The 20,477-nt window shown below is 42.6% G+C and overlaps 1 protein-coding gene across 1 annotated transcript in view; it reads right to left on the bottom strand.

The window, feature by feature from the left end:
* LOC146195435 (putative sodium-dependent multivitamin transporter) overlaps positions 1 to 20,477 on the bottom strand; it is a 115,261-nt gene that overhangs the window by 38,607 nt on the left and 56,177 nt on the right. Inside the window, exons 6-11 of the mRNA XM_084596796.1 lie at positions 18,373 to 18,513; positions 18,167 to 18,296; positions 13,789 to 13,877; positions 13,357 to 13,466; positions 12,229 to 12,296; positions 12,056 to 12,142 (exon numbers count right to left, since the gene is read on the bottom strand). Of these exons, the coding sequence (XP_084452922.1) occupies positions 12,056 to 12,142; positions 12,229 to 12,296; positions 13,357 to 13,466; positions 13,789 to 13,877; positions 18,167 to 18,296; positions 18,373 to 18,513 (625 nt within the window). The remainder of the gene's footprint in view (positions 1 to 12,055; positions 12,143 to 12,228; positions 12,297 to 13,356; positions 13,467 to 13,788; positions 13,878 to 18,166; positions 18,297 to 18,372; positions 18,514 to 20,477) is intronic.

Here is a 20,477-nt window from a genome sequence, read left to right as displayed (position 1 = left end):
TCGCACTGAAACTAATATCGCTGAGTCAAATAAAACAACCAATGGTGCGGTAGTAAAAAGAAATAACTAAGGGGACACGAAATTAATTATCACACTTGTATATGGTAGAATGCGCAAGGAATATGCAACCAGAATATTCAGGAATAAACCAGGTGTCAGGAACCATATCATGGGTGGCGAGTGGCATTTGATGTTTTATGTTAAAGAAAATGTCTTGTGTGCTATTTAGACTATTAGCCAATTGCAATTCAAAAGCTATGACAGATGCCTGGGTGCGGTCAATGTAGGAGTGCAGTACAGCAAGGCGTAAATCGTGCGTTTAGAGAAAATAATGGATAGACCATTCATTATTTGAAATTATTCAATCAATATTTATATTTTTGATTTTGGGGGCAATAATAAATGGTGAAATTAAAGAACACCAACATGCAAGGTTGGCACCCAGTTTAAGCACAAGAACCAGCAATTCGGCTCGAAATATCGAATGCCAAAAAAGCGCATCTAAATCGTGTTCAGTTGACTGCACGCATATCTCATGTATCAAATGGCGTTAATTACATTTTTTTTACAGTCGAACATGAAAGCCGCTTGCGTATTTGACAGTGTAAAGCTATTATGGTAGTGACGACAGTATTATGTTCAGTAACGTCATTTTATAAATATGAAAGGCGCGGATGGAAACTCAGAAATATCTCGGATGGTTTATTTTGACGTAAAATATTTTGAGGTATGGCAGCAATAAACGTTAGTAAAAATTAAGAAATTTAAAATTTTCGGGGTCTTACCTTCGGTTTTGTCGGGTTTACATTAAGCATATTAACATTGCCGTTAGAAATGGTAAACAAAATGATGTTTATATTTATTCTAGTTAATGAATCATACAATAACAAGATCGATGATGCATAAAGTGTCAGCTTTGAAATGCTCATCTGCTTAAAGCACTCGGAGGCATTCTTGTATATTTTAAAATACAAATCTATAAAAATATAAAAACCACCATGATCGAATGACACAATGAACGAAAGCAGAAAAGCGTTTGCAACTACTTGGTCAAGCCCAAACATTTGGCAGAGAAAATGAAGTGCATCGAAATACATTGTTTATGTGAAACTCGCGGCTATAGGGTAAATCCTGCATCTAATTGCAGCCATAAACTTTAAAATTTCGCTACCTTGTTCCTCGCCTGACGTCTACTTATTATGATGTAGGCCAGAGTATTAAGAAAAAAAAAATCAGAGGATGAAGCGATATTTTCAGCCATATTTAGTGTTTTTTTCTGGCGACGACTCGAAGAACAAGCTTGATCGGGGGTCTACTCGCTGCTTCTAGCTCGGCTCACTGCTAGATTCGCTGAGACACCATGTACAATGACTATGCAAACTATTGCTTAGGTACTGTTTTGTTTCGATCGTGAAGCGCTGATGTGTTCTGCAGGTTGTAAGGGGTCCGCAGAATGCCGGGGCAGAACATTTAGTGTTATATATTAATCGGAGAAAAACATTTCACAAGAGCACTTCACTCTGCACAGGTGCAGTAATTAGAAAGCATATCTCTTACTGCATCCGTTTATATTGCTGCGTGTTCGTTTGTAACTTTGCTTTTTGTAACGCATTTTGCGCCTCACGTGCTGCTACCTGAGGATAACCACCCGAGATGTCTGTTCTGTTGTTTGTCAACCTTGCTAGATGGCGCCACGCGTCTGCGTAACAGAAGCTTCATTGCCTTTGGTTGGTTTTGAAGTTTGCATGCCAGATTTAGAGACGCATTCGCCTGTCTTGAAAGCCTGCACGCGGCAGCAGCTTTTTGAATATTTTGTTCATTGTAAACTTTTTTCTAATAGCGCTGTTGTACTTTCCTCAGCGCTCCACGGCGCCATCACGAAGAACAAGGAGAATTACGAAATCGTAATTATGAGCAGCAATGGAACGGCCCTTAATAATTATTTTATTCACTTCAAGTTCCATTCAAAACATCACTGCAAAACAATGTGTTGATGTATGCATTGATGTTTTTTTTGTAATAGACTACAGCTAGATCTTAATGAAAATTAGAATATGGACTGGCACTGTGGATCAGTTTTTTCGATAAAACTTATATTCTGTCAAATGATTGTTCAATAGAGGGACGTGTATCAACAGACCGACTGAATAGCAGTGTTAGTCTCGCTTAGTAAATTGTTTTGCCCTGAAAGTTCTCTAGTGCTCTAATCCTCTAAATTTTCAGCGTGCTGTTTTTGCGGCGCTTCATAAAATCTTAGTAAATATTTCCTTTATATATAGCCCGTTTTCACTGTAGGAAATATTATGCTTGAAGAAAGAATGAAGTAGATTAAACGTTAGCGCACTCGCTGGAAAAAGATGGAAGGTTGTTCATTTTCTGGTGTGACAGACGCTTTTGTTTAGTTCGAAAAACGTTTTCCAGTCACGTTTTCTGGTCACGCGTTCTCCTCACACGACGCAGCAGGCAAGTAGGGTTGCATTAACTGCAACTTTTCATGCAGCTGTGGTGTTCATTTTAGCAAAATTCTCTCTTCTTGTGGTGCTTGCTTACTTCCAGAGATTTTACAAGAATGCCATTGGCTGCGGATGCATCAGCTACAGCTGCATGTTTATGAATATCTGCATTGCTGGTAAATGTGTGCTTCGTAAGAACTGTATTTTCGCCTGCACAATAGCTTGTAATTTACCAGGCGCTGGAGACCACGAGTTCAAGTACACTTGTGGCCGAATCTGGGAGCCACCACCTCAAGTGCCAGATGTTGACCTTATATAAGCTGATTCTATAGCGAGGGAAGCACACGTACATTTATCTCATCTAAGGGAATTGTATGCACAGGCGCATTTAGAACCGGATTTTTCTTTTTTGGATTTCCTCTTGCCAAGAGCTTTGTGGACTAAGTGAGCCACACTATTGCGCATTGTGTTTATTTGATGCCGTTTTCTCAGTAGTTTGCACATAGTTCATGTATGTATAATCTTTCTTCGGTGCAATAAATACCTCGTTGAAAACATTCCGCGGAAGGTCACCGGTTTATACTTGAACCCTAGTAAAAAGATCGAGCCCGACTGGTCTGAAAAGTATGCATGTGTTCCTTTTTTTTAAATTTTGAAAGCACTAGAGGAAACTATTGTCAGTCACTAGTTAGCAACATAGGCTCCATCACTCACTCTGCTGGTTGGTGTACTTGAAAGATCCGCTGGAGAAAATGCGCGTTGCAGCAGATGTACTGAACTGAGTTTGAATTGCTCTCGCTAGGCCATGAGGTTCTGACCCACGAAAAAGCTGTGCCAATGAGAGCAAGGGGAAAGAAAGATTGGACAAGACTATTGGTCTGTGAGCGTATAAATGTTTTCTCACCTAATGTCATTTGTTTGTGCGGCATTTTACTGAAAGTATAAAAGGGAAAAAAAAAGGATAATAAGATTGAGATGGAGCGCATTTGGCAAGCACTCGTAGACTATGACTAGCAGCTTACCGGTATCACTGAAGAGGAAAGTATACAACAGTTCCATCTTATCTGTACTGGCCTATGGGACTGAAACGTGGAGGCTAACAAAGAGGGTTCTACGTAGGCTTAGGACAACGCAGACAGCTATGGAACGTAAAATGGTAGGCGTAACATTCAGTTCAATTCAGTTCAGTTCATTCGTTCAGTCGTGTCCGACTCTTCGTGACCCTATTGACCATGTCACGCCACGCTTTCCGGTCTCTCACTATCTTCCTAACATCACATAACTTCATCTGCAGTGCCTCGAGGATGCCATCTAACCATCGCGTTCGCTGCCTACCCCTTCTCCGGCGACCCTCAACCTTTCCCAACATCAAAACTTTCTCCAGCGACTCCTCTCTTCTCATCAGATGACCAAAGTAGCTGAGCTTTAACTTTAGAATTTGACCCTCCAATGAGCAGTCAGGGTTTATGGTCGGCAATATTGACTGATTTGATCTTCTGGCAGTCCAAGGAACTCTCAAGAGTCTTCGCCAGCACCACAATTCAAACGCGTCAATTCTTCGGCGGTCAGCCTTTTTCACAGTCCAACTCTCGCATCCATACATCACAACTGGAAAGACCATAGCACGAGTTATACGGATCTTGGTTGGCAGACTAATGTCTCTGCTCTTTACTAGGCGGTCAACGCTAACCATTGCTCTCTTTCCCAGAAGCAGGCGTCTTTTAATTTCATGGCTGCAGTCTCCTTCCGAGGTTATCTTGGAGCCCAAGAAGAGAAAATCTGTCACAGCTTCCACTTCTTGTCCCTTGATGCTCCAGGACTTGATAGGGCAAGACGCCATGATCTTTGTCTTTTTAATGTTCAGTTTAAGCCCAAACTTCTCACTTTTTTCTTGTACGCGCATCAGAAGTCTCTTGAGTTCCGCTTCACTTTCTGCCATTAAAGTGGTATCATCCGCATATCTAAGGTTGTTGATACGTTTTCCAGCAATCTTCACTCCAGCTGAAGACTCGTCCAGACCGGCCTTCTTCATGATGCACTCTGCATATAGGTTAAATAGGCAGGGCGACAGTATGCAGCCTTGCCTCACTGCTTTCTCAATCGGAAACCAATCAGTAAGACCATGCCCAGTTTTGACTGTGGCCTCTTGCCCTTCATACAGGTTCCTGAGGAGACAGATGAGGTGAATTGGAACTCCCATCTCTTGGAGAGCTTGCCACAATCTGCTGTGATCTACGCAGTCAAACGCTTTCGCATAATCAATAAAGCAGAAGTAGATGGGTTTATGAAACTCTCTTGCTTTTTCCATGATCCAGCGAAGGTTGGCAACTTGGTCTCTAGTTCCTCTGCCCTTGCGAAACCCTGCTTGCACGTCCGGAAGCTCCCGATCCACATACTGCTGCAGCCTACTTTGGAGGATTTTCAACATCACCTTGCTAGCATGCGAAATAAGCGCGATCGTGCGGTATTTGGAACAATCTTTGGCACTGCCTTTCTTTGGAATGGGGATGTAAACTGACCTCCTCCAATCCTGTGGCCACTGCAGGGTTGTCCAAATCTTCTGACATAATGTATGCAGAATGTTAACAGCGTCATGGTTGAGGTTTTTAAGCAACCCAGCTGGAATGCTATCAATTCCGCTAGCTTTGTTCTTAGCAAGGCTGGCTAAGGCCCATTCAACTTCACTCTTCAGGATGCCCGGCTCGAGATCAGTGATCACAACCGTCTTATGTTGGGTTTGCACATTCGGGTCCTTCTTGTACAGTTCTTCTTTGTATTCCTGCCACCTCTTCTTTATCTCTGCGGCTTCAGTGAGGTCCTTGCCTCGTTTGTCCTTTATCACGCCCATCTTAGCACAGAAGCTTCCTTTGATATCTTTGATTGTCTTATACAGAGCTCTTGTGTTCCTTAATTGGCTGTTGTCCTCAACTGCTTGGCACTGTATGTTCAGGAAGGCATTCTTATCTCTCCTTGCTACTTTCTGAAAATCCGCATTGAGAACCTTGAATCTTTCTCTTTCCCCCATAACTTTTGCCATCCTCCTTTCCTTAGCTATTTGCAAAGCCTCTTGAGAAAACCAGTTTGCTTTCTTGTATTTCTTTTGCTTTGGAACTACCTTAGTAGCAACTTCTTGTATTATATCACGAACATCAGTCCACATCTCTTCTGGCTCTTTGTCTTCTAGATCTAATTCTTGAAATCGATTCCTCACTTCCACAGCATATTCTAATAGAACTTGATCCAGATTATACCTGAAAGGCCTTCTAGTTTTCTGCGTTTTCCTCAATCGAAGCCTAATCTTGGAAACAAGAAGCTGATGATCGGTGCCACAATCGGCCCCAGGCCTTCTTTTTACTGCTTGTATAGCGCTTCTCTATCTCTGCCGGCAAATAATATAATCGATCTGATTCCTGTACAGACCATCCGGTGAAGTCCGTGTGTACAGGCGCCTCTTGTGCTGTTGAAAATGAGTATTCGCTATGGTCAGGTTGTTTTCTTGACAAAACTCTACTAGCCTCTGCCCAGCTTCATTTGGCTCACCAAGACCGAACTTGCCTGTAATTCCGGATATTTCTTCACTCCCTACCTTAGCATTCCAGTCTCCTATGAGAAAAACGACGTCTGATGATGGGGTGCGGTCTAAAAGGCATTGTAGGTCCGCATAAAATCTCTCAACGTCAGCTTCTTCAGCAGTAGTGGTCGGTGCATAGACTTGGATAACTGTTATGTTGAAAGGGTGACCTTGGATCCGAAGTGAAATCATTCGGTCGTTTTTGGGGTTGTACCCTAGCACTGCTTTGCCCATTCTTCTGTTTACTATGAGAGCGACCCCATTCCTTCTCTTGGATTCGTGCCCACAATAAAAGACATAATGGTCGCCGGAGTTAAATTCTCCCATTCCGGTCCACTTGAGCTCGCTGATACCCAAGATATCAATGTTCAATCTGTCCATTTCTCGCTTGACGACATCCAGTTTACCTTGCGTCATAGATCTTACATTCCATGTTGCTATGTGATACATCTCCTTGCAACATCGGACTTTCCGGTCGCTTCCCGACACATCCACAACTTAGCGTCCTTTTGGCTTTAGCCCAGCCGCTTCATTCGTCCTGGAGCTAATAGGAATCGCCCTTTGTTCATCCCCAGTAACATGTGGGACGCCTTCCAACCTGGGGGGCTCATCTTCCGGCGCCATATCATTAATGATATTGTGACTGGCCATAGGGATTTCTTGGCAGGAAATACTGGAGTGGGTTGCCATTACCTTCTCCAGTGAATCACATTTTGTCAGAACTCTCTGCCGTGACCTGTCTATCTTGGGTGGCCCTACGCAGCAGAGCTCACGACTTCATCGAGTTTCGCAAGCCCCTTCGCCACGACAAGGCAGTGATCCATGAAGGGGAGGCGCAACATTAAGAGACAGGAAACATGCAGTGTGGATCAGAGATATAGCTCAAGTAACTGACATTCTAGTGTAAATCAAGAAGAAGAAATGAGGATGGCCAGGAGATATAGTGCGAAGAGAGGACAACCGATGGTTGTTTAGGGTAACAAACTGGATTGCAATGGAATTGGAAAGCGTAGCCGGGGGCGGCATAGAGTTAGGTGGGCGGATGAGTTTAAGAGGTTTGCAGGGGTCAAGTGGATGCAGCTATCACAGGACTGGAGCTATTGGAGGATTATAGAAGAGGCCTTTGCCCTGCAGTGGGTATAGATCAGTTTAGCTTCGATGCCTGGGCGCAGCCATCTTAGTTTGATGGTGGCGCCCCGTATGAGCCAAACTGGGAAAGTCCGCTCCGGCTCCTCTTGTCGCTATCTTGGGCTATGCTGTGCATGCTGATGCTGCGATGCGGCACTGTAAATGTGCTGTTTCGCGATGCTCGTGAAAGGTATCCGACATCTTGGTGCTATTTCGTGCTTTGTTTGAGCGCGCCGGCCAGCCATATACCCTCCGTTTCGAATGGCAGCTGCTTTTGAAAACAGCAATAGCAGCTGAAGTAACTGCGAAGAACTGCGCTCCGCTTCCGCAGGCCGAACTCGTCCGCTGACATCTGTTGCATCTTTCCCAATACATGTATTTTCGATTATATTTTACAACCGCAATCAGAAACACACAGCGAATGAACCGTACTGGCTGCTACTGAACGCGGAATACTGACACTACGAGAGATGCTTTCCAGTCATTGCCGCATTGATTTAACGTGAAGTTCAATCCGTTTCAATGTACGATCGAGCTGTTCTTCTTGAACAACGTATACTTACAAGTTAAAGCACGGTTCAAGAACAGCACGTAAAAGAAGTAGTGTTTAAAGTACCATCCATCGACGTTTCTATGCAGCCTTGGTGTTCGTCTTGCGGCGTAACGACATCATATATCCCCGTCCCGTACGTCGTAGCACCATCGTTTGCACGGCGTATTATTGAGCAAAACGTCGTAAAACGTGCGCTTTCACTTGCACCATGAACGAAGACGACAAATTTGCAGCACATACAGCAGCGCTTACGAAAGCGGCGCCGACCGCTATCGTGATGGACGACGGCACTCTTGCCGAGCGCTACTCCCTAGTCGTCGCTAGGCCTTAGTTGTTTCGTGTCGAAGGAGCATCCGACGGCGCTTTGTAATTGCTCAGCTCTAGAGTAAATGGTCTCTCATGGAACTACTGCCTTACTGCCGACCCCATTGTATCAGTAAAAGAAAGATGTAAATTTCGGCGACGCCAGCGGAGCCAGCGTGCAGACGATGAGCCGCGTGCCGCACTAGCGGCAATGTGTTGCGAAACTTTTTTTTATTGCAGTTATTATAAAATCGGTATGGGGAGGGCCAAACATCCGCGAGAAAGATTTTTTTTTTTTGCTGTCAGCGTATTCTTTCAATGAAGAACCGATTTTAGCACACTCTTCTTGCGCTCGCTGTGGAGATCCACCATATCGTTGGTGCGGAGGACTTGCGGGAGGCATGGCCTGCCCGGCGTGTGTGTTTAGAACGGCGGAGTAAGTAAAATGGAGCCGTAATCGGTACCAAGTCCATCTGACGCACTCAAAACGTTCATAGGCGAATGAAATCAGCATAGACTGGAAAGCGGTGAAGCAGAAACAGCCCAACTCGGACTGTTGTTGCATGCTTCTCGAATACGCTCTCGGCAATCGCCTTGCGATTTCTTTGTTTGTGCTCTCCGCTATCACGCATTGCTGGCCCAATGACATTACCACAAAAAGGGGCGCTAATAAAAGTATTTAAGTCTCCCAAACGACAATATACCGAGGTGCAAGGCCACTCTGCTATGCATGAAGCGTGCGAATGCACAGCCCACTCGGTACTGGCAACAATGGGCCGGCGCAAGGAATCTGGTTAGAGAGTATTTTACTCCGTTTCTGCTTGCTCTCGGTAAAACGGTCTATACACAAGCTGATGACGATCATGATGATGACATAAGGTGCTCTGAAATTTGAAGAAACCTTAGAAGCTATGAAGGGCGACAGAAGCTGGGAAGGATCAGGTAACTACAGGTTTCTTGAAGGATGAAAGGGATATCGTACTAGAAAAACTAGCCACCCTGTATACGAAACGCCTGATGACATCGAAAAAAGCGCAGTCGTGGATGATAGTGCAGTATTATTTTAATTCATACGAAAGGGGACGCTAAGGACTTGAAAAATTAGAGACCAGTCAGCTCACTATCCTTTATGTACAACGTATTTACTAAGGTAATCGCTAATAGGATCATGACAACCTTCGGCTTCAATCAACCATATAATCAAGCAAGAATTCGGAAAGGATACTTACCATCGATCATATCCACACTATTAATCAGGTGATAGCAAAATACTCGAAATATAACCAGCCCTTATATAGCATTCATTGATTACAAAAAAGTACTTGAATAAGTAAAAACCATGAAGGGTATGTACACATTGAAAACTCAGGGTGTAGATTCACATTTGAAAGCATTGGAAGATACACATAGTGGCTGCATCGAAACTATGGTGTTGCATAAATAAATTAAAAAATTCCCCTACAGAAAGGAGACACGACATCCCCGGTACTGTTCATAGCTTGCTAAGAGGAAGTATTCAGAGACATGGAATAGGAGAAGTTAGGCGTAAGGGTTTTTGGAGAATACCTCAGTAATCTGCGAGGAGCTGATGACATTACCTTGCTAAGTGACTCCGGAGATGAACTGCAAATAGTCATTGATAATCTGGACATGAATAGCAGAAAGGTATAGGCTTGAAAATCAATATGCAGGACGGTAAGGTATTCTTGAACAGCCTGTGAAAGGAGGAACGGCAGTTTACACTAGGTAGCGAAGCGCTGGAAGTGGTGAGCGGACATGTCTATTTATGACCGGGAAAAATCGCAAATCCAGACCACGAAACGGAAATAACTGATAAAATAAGATTGGGATGGAGTGAATTTTGAAGGTATACTCACACATTATGACTAGCAGCTTTCCGGCTTCACTCGAGGTAAGTGTATAACAGTAACATCCTACCAGTACTCATCTATGGGGCTGAAGCATCGAACATAACGAAAAGGTTTCTACTTAGGTTGAGGACAACGCACAGGGCTGTGGAAAGATGATAGTGTAACGTTAGGATATAGGAAGCATGCAGATTGGGCCAGAGCAATAAGTCAAGTTACTGACATTCTTGTGGAAACCAAGACGAAGAAACGGGCATGGGCTGGACATGTAATGCGGAGAAGATAACTGATAGTCTCTAAGAGTAATCAAGTAGATTTCAAGGAAAGAAAGCGTAGCAGGGGACATAAACATTACGTGTGTGGATGAGGTTAAGAATCTCGCAGCAGTCAAGTGGATACAGCTTGCAAATAGTCGGTCTAATTTGAGGAAAATGGGAGAGGTTTTCGCCCTGCAGTGCGTATAGTTCGACTGATGATGATGATTATAATGTCCATGTTATACATTAGATTGACAGGCCCAAACTTTCTCCGGACGAAATACTGGCGATTTGTTTCGAGATGGAGAGCGATGACACGGTATACGTCAGCACGTGCACATGGCTGTGCTGCTTATGTGACTGAGGCTCTCGAGTACTAGTACACCCAAAACGAAATGGAGCACAAGAAGAAACAAAATATCGTTTTGCGGCGCGCATGCAAACGGATGCACAAGTGTATAGCCTGAGTTCTTGTGGTTTCCCCGGATGTTCAGCTTGACACTTTTGGTTTTAGCTTCATCAGCAGCCCGGATGAAGGATAGCGCTTTTTGCACTAGCCCATGTTCAGCTTTGTTGTTGTTGTGTAGGGTTTAGTGGCGCCTAAGCAACTTAGGCACTAGTACTATTTAATGGTGTACCTAATAAAGTACTATGTTTGAATGGAATGTTATTCGTCATGCTTGGTGCATTAGACTTAGATAAGCGTTTTTGCGGCGTTATTTTTTTACGACCGCTATTCCCCTCTCGAGCTGTGCTCAGACCATGCTCAGACGACTGCAGCGAGTTAATGAGGAATGCTTGTGTAAGGGAAGTTGTACCACAGTGACAGTGCAATAAGGTTAGGTTGAAAGCGTGCGCTTGGCTCATAAAATATGTCACAAAGAATAAGTATCGTCAGCGATCATCGATGCGACGAGGCATTGGCTTGTTGCAACCTGCACCGGAGGATAGTTCGAGTGAGGGTTGTCCGGATTTTGCTAATCGTTCCCTTTTGCGTCTGCGGCAAAATTCTAGTTATTATAAAAATGAGCGTACTAAAATATAGTAATACTGTAATCCTGCATTGAACACTACAGTAATACATAGTATAGTAGATTTTGCCACAGTGTGGTAAAGTACTACAGATGACTGTAGCATTTTTCGCCATAATAAAAATATTTTCACTGCAACAAAAGCCTTCATACTACTGCGCATTTTAGTCAAAGCAGCATAACTAGAGAAAACGAATACACAAATGCACAGGTAGAAAAATATTACAGTAGTGTTAATGCGTACGTCTCTGCTTTGGCGAAATGCAAATTATTTTATTAAGTGCGATATTTTGTGGTCGTTTTTCGCTGGTACATTTGGCTTCGACGAATTGAATAGGAGTGAACTAAGCGATTAAATGCTATGGCCACTTAAAGCAAAAAAACGACAGTAAGTATACTGGAGTAATCCCAGAAATGCTTCTTTGCAAATATATCTTGGAGAATTAGTGGGCAATATAAAATGTGAGATAAAAACTATTTGAGTGCTCGAACACTCAGTACGATAAGATGCGGGAGCTAGTGACATGTTGCTAAATCAAAAAGGGCAAAATATTTGAAACTAATAAACTAGCATGAACATTTGGTGATGGCAGTCTGATAATAGAGTTGATACCCAAAAATTACAATTTGTGTTTTTCAATGCCCAGGCATGGCCACCACCTCAGTTTTGATTCTAGTGCCACTTCGCGGCCGCACGCATATTTAAAAAAAAAAAAAAACACTGGGCCCGAAATATCTACCAAGCTGCCTTTAAGTGACATCAGCTTAGACTAAATTTGATTTAGTCAACACGTCGAAACGTTTCAGACAAAATTCAAGACATTTATGTATGGTGATAAATATCAAAGACCGTGGGAGGAGGTAGTCTGTAATGAGAAAACAAAAACAAACCTTCGCATTCACCCATGGAGATGATATCGCCAGCAGCACGAGACCCGCAAATGGACCAGACCCCGAAGAGTACAGGGACACGAACAGCTGCGCCATATTGAAACTAGTGAAGGCATAAGAGGAGACATAGCTGCAATATAGAAGACTTGGTGTTCAAAACACTGCGAACATACCCGCATGGCGCTCCCAAGGAATGGAACAAATAGTGCAAAGATGGTCATTAAGGTGCCGCTCGCAAAAGCTGAAACGAAACGTCGTGTGCTATAATGAATTGCGCCATTGCTGACACATGAGTTACAACTAGAATCAAGAATCGCGGTTTTGAAAGCAATCCGCATGCACTCCGGTGTTACATAGGTTACAGGGGTCAATAAATAATAAGTGTTGCACCGCGACTACCTGTGGCAATTGAGATTAGACAAAAAACAACAACTATATTTAATTAGCCCAATTGTCCTTGTGAATCTCGTTATAAGCAAGAAGGTATCTTCGCGCAGCATGGAACCTCAAATCTACCTTTTGAGTGGGATAGTGGAAGGTGCCTTTTTACATATTTCACTTGCACTCTAGTTCATCTCAATGCATGCAGGATGCTTTTGTTTGCATAGCATTTTGCAAAAGATATAAATTTCGCTTTATCGCCTCTTCCTGTTTTTTGAAGTTTGAAAGTTCTTTATTATAATAAAAACGAGTATATAAAATTAAAACTTCGGCGACCAAATTTATGTGTCTAAGGGACCCAACAAATACAAACTAAACATTTTTTTCTGTCCGTTTAACAAAACTACGAAAATTACATGAAAGCAATATGTACTAGCGACAGTGGTCGCATTCAACAATCATATTTATTCAAACATACAAACAACGTTTGAGAACAAAACAAAATAAAACTTGGGCGATGTAAGTAGAAAAAGATTTAGTTGTTTCTGAAAGAGCTTAGCGAAGCGCATTCTTGAGCCATTCGCGTGTCTCTGTTTGGTATCTTTCCTTCTGCTGATACCTGACTATGACAAATTTGATAAAAATTGTCTGGCTTTCTACTAATGTGCCGCTTTTAAGGTTTAGAAAATGCTTTTAATCTTAACTAAAGCTGCGCTCATCACTGTAGGAGTGAAGATCATTGGAAAATTTTATTTACCATACAGTGGCTGAGAGACTTTCAAATAATTTTTCCTACAGAAACCTCCCTTTATTATATCAGAAATGTATGCTAGAACCAACAAGTTGTGGTCTCGATACATGTTACAGCCATTTATAGCTGAGAAAACCAAAATGTTAAGTAAACATGCCATATATCTTACCCAGAATACGAATGAGAATAACTGCTTTGCGCTCGCTGATCTTGACAAAAGGTGTGACAATATCTGTATAGATCATCGCTGCTTGGGAGTTGACGACTGAAGAAACCGTGCTGCGAGTAGGCGGAAAGAAGTATTGTATCATTTTAAAGTCATTACTAGCATCATAAAGTGAGCTTATATGACCATTTCGTAAGCACAAATGCATGCTTTGTTTGCCGAGGACAGTGGTAATATGTGAATGGCAAAACATTGGCCACATCGCGGTGACTGTACACAATATCATTTTTGTTCAAATAGTGGTAATGTACGTCTCTTAAAATAGTCGCATGTTTTTTCTGTTTGTCTCTCTTTATCGAAATGGTAGGTCGTGTACCATTAGATAAAATAGATATCCAAAGGTTTATTAGCTACGGATGACCAGCAACACTGTACCTTGTAGAAGCACAGACAATTCCAGCCAAGAACAGTCCCCTCAACATGGTGACGTCAGAGAAGCTCTCCCTCAGATAATAAGGAAGGATCTGAAACAGAAAATACAAAGCGTCAAACATTGTTGTTTTTCATAAAAAGGAATATAATTTGGCTGCCGTTATGCTTCTCTATCATTTTGACGCAATCATGAGTAAACTAAGCCCATAGGCAAAATTTATCTCCGTGATACATTTTCCAGCACTAATTTGAGTAATTCACCGGAACAGAAAATGCGCATGTATAGAGCCCATCTAGAAAAAAAAGTGATATTATTTATGAATGCGAATATTGCTCGATAAAGTATACAGCTCTTTCCGGCAGAAGATACCGCCGGGCTTACCGCAGACCTTTCCTACGGCGGCTCACCCAAACCTGCCAGAAAATTTTCGATTGGGGGACAAGGCGATCGTGCCACAACCAGATTACATCGTACGGGTATTTCAGTAGCTCACATTTAAACAAAACCAACAAATTTTGGAAGGGTGCCATTGAAGCGCAAAATCATGATGTTTTCTAATGGGAGTAGTTTAGAAGCAATCATTTTAATAAACTCGTCTTTTTTGGGATTACAGCTTTGACCGTATGCATGCCATGCGCAAGAAGCACAGTTTACGGAGGCTCGCTGGTACTAGAGTGTTGGAGATGCACCTAGCAAAACAATTTTAGTGCTTATATATTTCTAATGTGTGTTTGGGAGGTGTACGAATGTTTAATAATAATTCGCGGAATGGGAGAGAAGACAGTGTTCAAGGCCCCATCACGCCTATTCTTAAGGTCAAGCTTAAGCATGCTTACAGTATTTCGTTTGCTATGTGCTCTTTTGTATGTTCAATAATGTTGGAAGAATTTTGAAAAGTGGTTCCTATAAAAAGTCTCAAAATTACAACAGCGCTGTCACTCTTTTACAGACTTTAAACGTTAGAGGCAATCACGAGTGTTGTTTCTGATTTCATTGTTAGCGCAATGACATTGCGTGGATTTAGTTAATAGCCTAACAATCCTATTTCGCTGAAAGGCAGGTGTTGTCTAGCTGGGAATTAGTGGTAAACGCGGATTGGTCGAGAGGGTCATGAAGTCACAGCCACATGACCTAGATGGCAATTTAAAACACACCGCAACGTTCATTCCAATCGTGTCTTCATCTAAGGGAATATATTTAACATAAAGTGGCATTTAATGCAACTCAAAATTGGCTTAAGATCTACAATCGTCTAGATGTTGAAGCGAAAGCGGCACTGGGCTGGTTGCGGCGCGTTTCACGTAATCTGCAATTTGGTCTTCAACCCAAACCCCCGGCAGTTTCCCCAGTTAACCAAGCTTTCAGTAATCTCACTTAAGCTCTTATATCGTCTTCTGTCCTGCAAATGCTCTTTTGATTTGTACAGAAAACTGCCACGTCGTCTTATAAACCACCAGCTTTACTTCTGTAGCCTGTAAACGAAAGCCGGGAATGGCCATCCACCCCAATGTTTTGCCATTCTTAAATAGGTTACAACCCCTGTAAATACCCATGTGTCCCTCTGGCATTCTACCATGATACAGAACGCTATTAGTAAACGCAGGTCCAATAAAAAAAATAAGCTGAGCAATGGAAAACCGCGGATCTGTGTTTGTTTGCTAGAGCAACAGTCTGTACCTTTTTTGTAAGCAAGCTCTGGTACGTACTGCAAGTGCTGCACTGATTGCGGAAAGATGAGCATTTTTTATTTTCGTCTCCGCAAGGAAGCTCTCTATTCTGGCGAATTTTCGGAGGTACGTACGTCAAAGTAGGTAGCTGGGGATTGCGCATTTGGTCGTGCGGCGGACAAAAAATAGGTTCATGTTTTTCCGTCAAATACTTTTTTTGTGTAACGTGTATCAATTAGTTCTTGGACATGCCTGCCCAATTTTGTTATTGGAATGGTGTCTATGACAAGAGGGATTTGCGGTTTCCTTAAAGAAGTGATTTTCATTGTAAGATTTATAACTTCCAGGTTTTCACTGAATTACCTAAGCAATGTTAAGCGACAGACACTGTACAGAGACTTATGTGACACTGTTTCCGGAGCCCATGTACAGGGCCGTATATCCTGGAGGCCAAGGCAGTATTGTTTCAAAGAAGGTTAAGAAGATCCAGGTTCCACCGAGAACAAAAAGATTTATTTTCAAACTCCATATTGGAATATACCCTATAAGCGTTTCCAAGAAAAAAGTGGCTTTTTCCTACAATGGGAATCTAACTGCCTCATCTGTAAAATAGCTCACGAATTTTAGCACTGTGGCGAAGGGACTTATTTCTAGGACGTGCTACAAAGGTCTATTAAAAAAAGAGTAACCACTCACTTCGTATAACCTAGATTTTTTCCTAAAGATAATGAAATGGTTGCCTTCTGTTTAGTTATGTTTGTGAGCCTCCATTGAGTATGGAGCCCCCGAATGGCCGGGTATCACTGAGATATTGATGTCCGACCGGGACGCATATACGTTCGTGAAAATATCCACAAGTTCATTGAGGTTTTTAAATATCAAACTATCAAACTTGTGCCCTAGAGTGGTTACCAAAGTTAGAGTACTTGGTGGTGCTTGGAGAATCTTAGTGTGTCTAAGGCGGACTCCTAGGAGTTGGTGGGTTTCATTTTCATTGCTGCCATATATTTTGATGTATTCTAAAGCCTAGCATTAGATAAAAAATGAAATGACCTTGAGTTGCGTGACTAGCGATGCGTGGCCTACTCCGGCCGCTTCTTCTCACGTGTAGTGCAGTGGCTGGCGGCGTTCGATTCTTCTTCTCCTGATGCTTCGCTTCTTATTCTGCCTCGCACACTTACTTCTTTTTCACACAACTGGCAAACATCACTGATACCAGTGCAGACCTCCTCAAATATACAACACTGCCTGAAAACCAATTTTAATAAATAACAAAAATTCTCTACTGTCAGTGTCATGGTAATAGGTTGCGCGTATGCGGAAATGAGGACGATTGATGCCGCTTTGTACGAACAAGATATTGCAATGACTCGACTGGTGGTTACCAATGGAAAAACTCAAAGCGAGTGGTACGTATCAAAATGGCAGATGTAGGATTAGACGGTGCCATGAACATGATCCAATCTGGTGGTAATTCTGGAAGGTCACACCCCTCGAGACTAAGGCAAAATCAAAATTGCTTTTTCTAATGCTGTCTACTAATATCGGCGTTGCGTGTTTGCAGTGGTCTAAATTTGCTTGAATAATTGAAAAGAATTATTTCGAATTCATTTTCGCATGTCGAAGCCGAATAGTAATTCGAACTGAAATTTAGTATGGTACAAAACGAAATTAATCAATGGAATACAGTTGAAAGCAAGGAAGGTGACATTTTTCGAGCCTGAAACTATGTGTCTGACTAGTCAAAAATTGGTTGAAGAAATTAAAAAATACAGAGAGAGAGACACAAACATGAGGACCGGGAAGAAGTATAGGGGAGACAGAATGCGCGTAGACTATGATGAGTGAAAAAAAGCTATAAGGAATTTGACACAGCCTTTCAGTTTCCTTACACGTTCCCTCCAGCGCCACCACGACCTCTGCCTTCAAAATTTCCTCGGCCATATCGAATCCTCTAGACCCGGCTGTGATGTCTTTGAGGCCCTCTGAAATTCATGGAGGAGTCGTGCCCTTTAACTTTGTATACATAGGTCTCGCTGTATTAAGCCTTTCCTTTATTTTTAATGTAAATTTTTTGAATTGCCGATCACTATCTCGTTCGCTAAAAGGTTAAAATAATGAAAAATATTTAATGCCACATTCTGTTAGAGGACAAATCAGTTTAAAGGATGGCACACCTAGTAGTGGGAAAAAATGGTTGTTCGTATAAAAAACAAACGATTGAAACGTAGCGATATCTGTGACGAAAAGCGCTGGATATCTCTTTTAAATCTTCCCACCTGCGTAATACCGTATCACATATGGCTGCTCAGGCTATTTACGCCTGTTGGCGTTTCGATAGTCGAAATAGCAGGTCAGAGGCTCAAAATTTGCCTTAAGTGAAGTATTTTGACAAATATTTATCGGAACGATACTATACTTGTTGGATACACGCCGATAAATTGTAAACATCTGATTTTAGCGGAAAAATAATACGAACGACATATTTTTGGGGATGGTTAATCGTGGCATACATCTCAACATAACCGTAGATCTTCCCACGGGGGGGGGGGGGGGGGGGGGGCATTTGCTCTCCATTTGTTTAGTATCTATAACCGGTCCCATTATTTTAGAAAACACCATTAACGTTTCAACGCGTCCGCAGGACGAGCTTTAAAAGCACGCATGACGTTTGAATCGGTGAGCCAGTGAAAATATGAAGGAAACCGTTTACCTGGTCATACGTCGTGATGGCACCGTAGAGGAGCGGGTCGCAGTCTCTGTACCAGAAGATTACCGCAAATGAGGCGGCGAGCATCAACACAAAGAAAGCCAAAAGAAAGACTGCGCCTGCGATGGCGATCCTAAAACAAAGTTAAACGTTGGCAGCGCAATGGGTTTCACTTGAAAAGATTGCAAGACAATGCAACGAAGATTCACCATTTCGCCTCGCGGAGCGTTCTGGCAGCCATGAACCTCTGCACTGCCATCTGGTCAAATGCTACACGCACCAACGCGTATGGTGCGCAGGTTGCCAACACTGTCCAGACGTTATCATCATTGGTCACGTCGAAGCCTCCCCTGTAGAACGCAAGGAAGACTATTTAGTGAGGCGGCAGCTCTATTCTGCATCAAATTAAGCTGTTGCTCTCACGTTGTTTTTCCACGCATCAGCATAGGCATAGCAGCGGAAATGTGGGGAGGGGGAGGGTTAGGCGAGCGAATACGATAAGGAAGCTTTCGGCGATTACACCGAGGAAGCTGGCATGGAGAGCGGTTAATCGAAGGGGTACGGGAAGTGTTTTTCGCCTGCAGTGGGCGTAGCCAGGTGAATGACGATGGGCATGAATTTGTACTGGATAGGAGAGTTAGTTAAGTATATTGCATATATATTCTATTCAAGAGGTAATTGATAAACGGAGGCTTTTACGTTTAATATATCTATAATATTTGCACCTTTGCTATGTTGAAAGGTATTGTCCGCTCATTTGGAAATATTTCAACCTTGGCTTCTGTACTTTTATTTTTATTGTCGTGGGGAACTTTGCACCGCATCTGCAAATAGACACTGTAAAATAGATCCTGCTTTCCTGACTTCATCAATGCAACACCTTCATATCTAGGTGTTGGAAATATGTAGCGGCAGCTATTTTGAATATATGTCAACACAGTAAACGTAGATTCAGTAAAATTGTGGAAAAATTGCTAGTTCAGCAACAGATGCAAAGTGACAGCTTTAGATCTAAATCTCAGGCTCGTAATATTTTTAACACTGATGTGAAATATGAGATTTTGCGCATCATAATGACACTTAACGAAGCCTCTACGCTATGATTCTTTAAGGGTTCAGCATTTTTAGAAGGTTTTCTTCTCGGAGTAATCTAAATGAAAGAATGCACTGAAGAATAGCACACAGGAAGACCGTCAGGAGAGGAAGGTAACGTGATATCATGCGTAATGCTTTTATTTTATAGGTGGATGTCCGCTGTACTCCATATGACGTTTCCACTCAGCGCTAGGGCTTATATTATTAGGCCCCGGGATTGTTAACTGTAAAAATAAGTACTTTGAGAGGTCACAAGAAGGGAGAAGCTGGAGTGTGATGAAGATGAAGCAGAAGCTGGCTTGCCTTGGGGACTCTCAGGCTCTTGACTAAAATAAACACCCTCGTTAAATAATGCGTACGTCACAGTTGTAGAGAAGGTGTGGGGCGTCGATTTCGGTTCCTCTCGAGGTGGGGTTGGCGGGCAGATCTACACGGATCCCCTTTGTCCTCGACGAAGCCACCGACTCGCTGGTTTACCACCTCCACCATTAAAATAGGCTCAAGACAGTGGCGGCGTCCGAGCAACACCTACGGTGAGCAACTGGCACCATTATCGCAGAGCCCCGAACCTTTTGTGAGAAATTCGACGAGGATGTCTACGATTATAGTTGACCAACTTTGTGATTGGCGGCTTAGCGCTTTGAATCGAATTCATTGTTGCTTCGTTACTCACATGAAGTATTTCTAGTTATAGACCTTTAGAAACATTCCAGTGCAACGATAGACTGCTGTAGTGGACAGATCGCAGTGAATACCACATTGATGTGAGCGCTTGTAAAAGCCTCGTCGCCTGATTTGGGAGTGTTTTCTCTGTCTGAAAATACAGCTGCACCTTTGATGTCCAGAAAATTAATTCATGTTATTTCATCTACAAATTTGTGCGAGGATGGCGACGCTGCCGTGGAACTTACAACACTTATCTAGCAAAGAACAGTGTCGTGGTGCCTCTTTGCATAGTTTCAGTGACCAGAGGCCACACCTTGCTTTTACTGTGAAAAATTCAGACTAGCAATTCGTGTTACCTCGTGGCATTAAACTCGCTCATTTTGAGAAAGGTGTGTCAAATTGCGTGGCGGCACTATGTAACCGTACTCTTGAATTAAAAAAACACCCATTTGCAGAGTCTGAAATCCAGGCAATAAAAAAACAGATCTTTGGGAACATAGGAGCATCGAATTATGACTAGCCTGCTTTCCAAGAAGGTTTCCGTTTTTTACTT

Source organism: Amblyomma maculatum, chromosome 3 (assembly GCF_055883805.1).
Source record: "Amblyomma maculatum isolate TAMU_Amacu chromosome 3, ASM5588380v1, whole genome shotgun sequence".
Taxonomy (NCBI): Eukaryota; Metazoa; Arthropoda; class Arachnida; order Ixodida; family Ixodidae; genus Amblyomma; species Amblyomma maculatum.
Note: the sequence above shows the minus strand (reverse complement) of the source record. Positions and strands in the feature narration are given on the sequence as shown.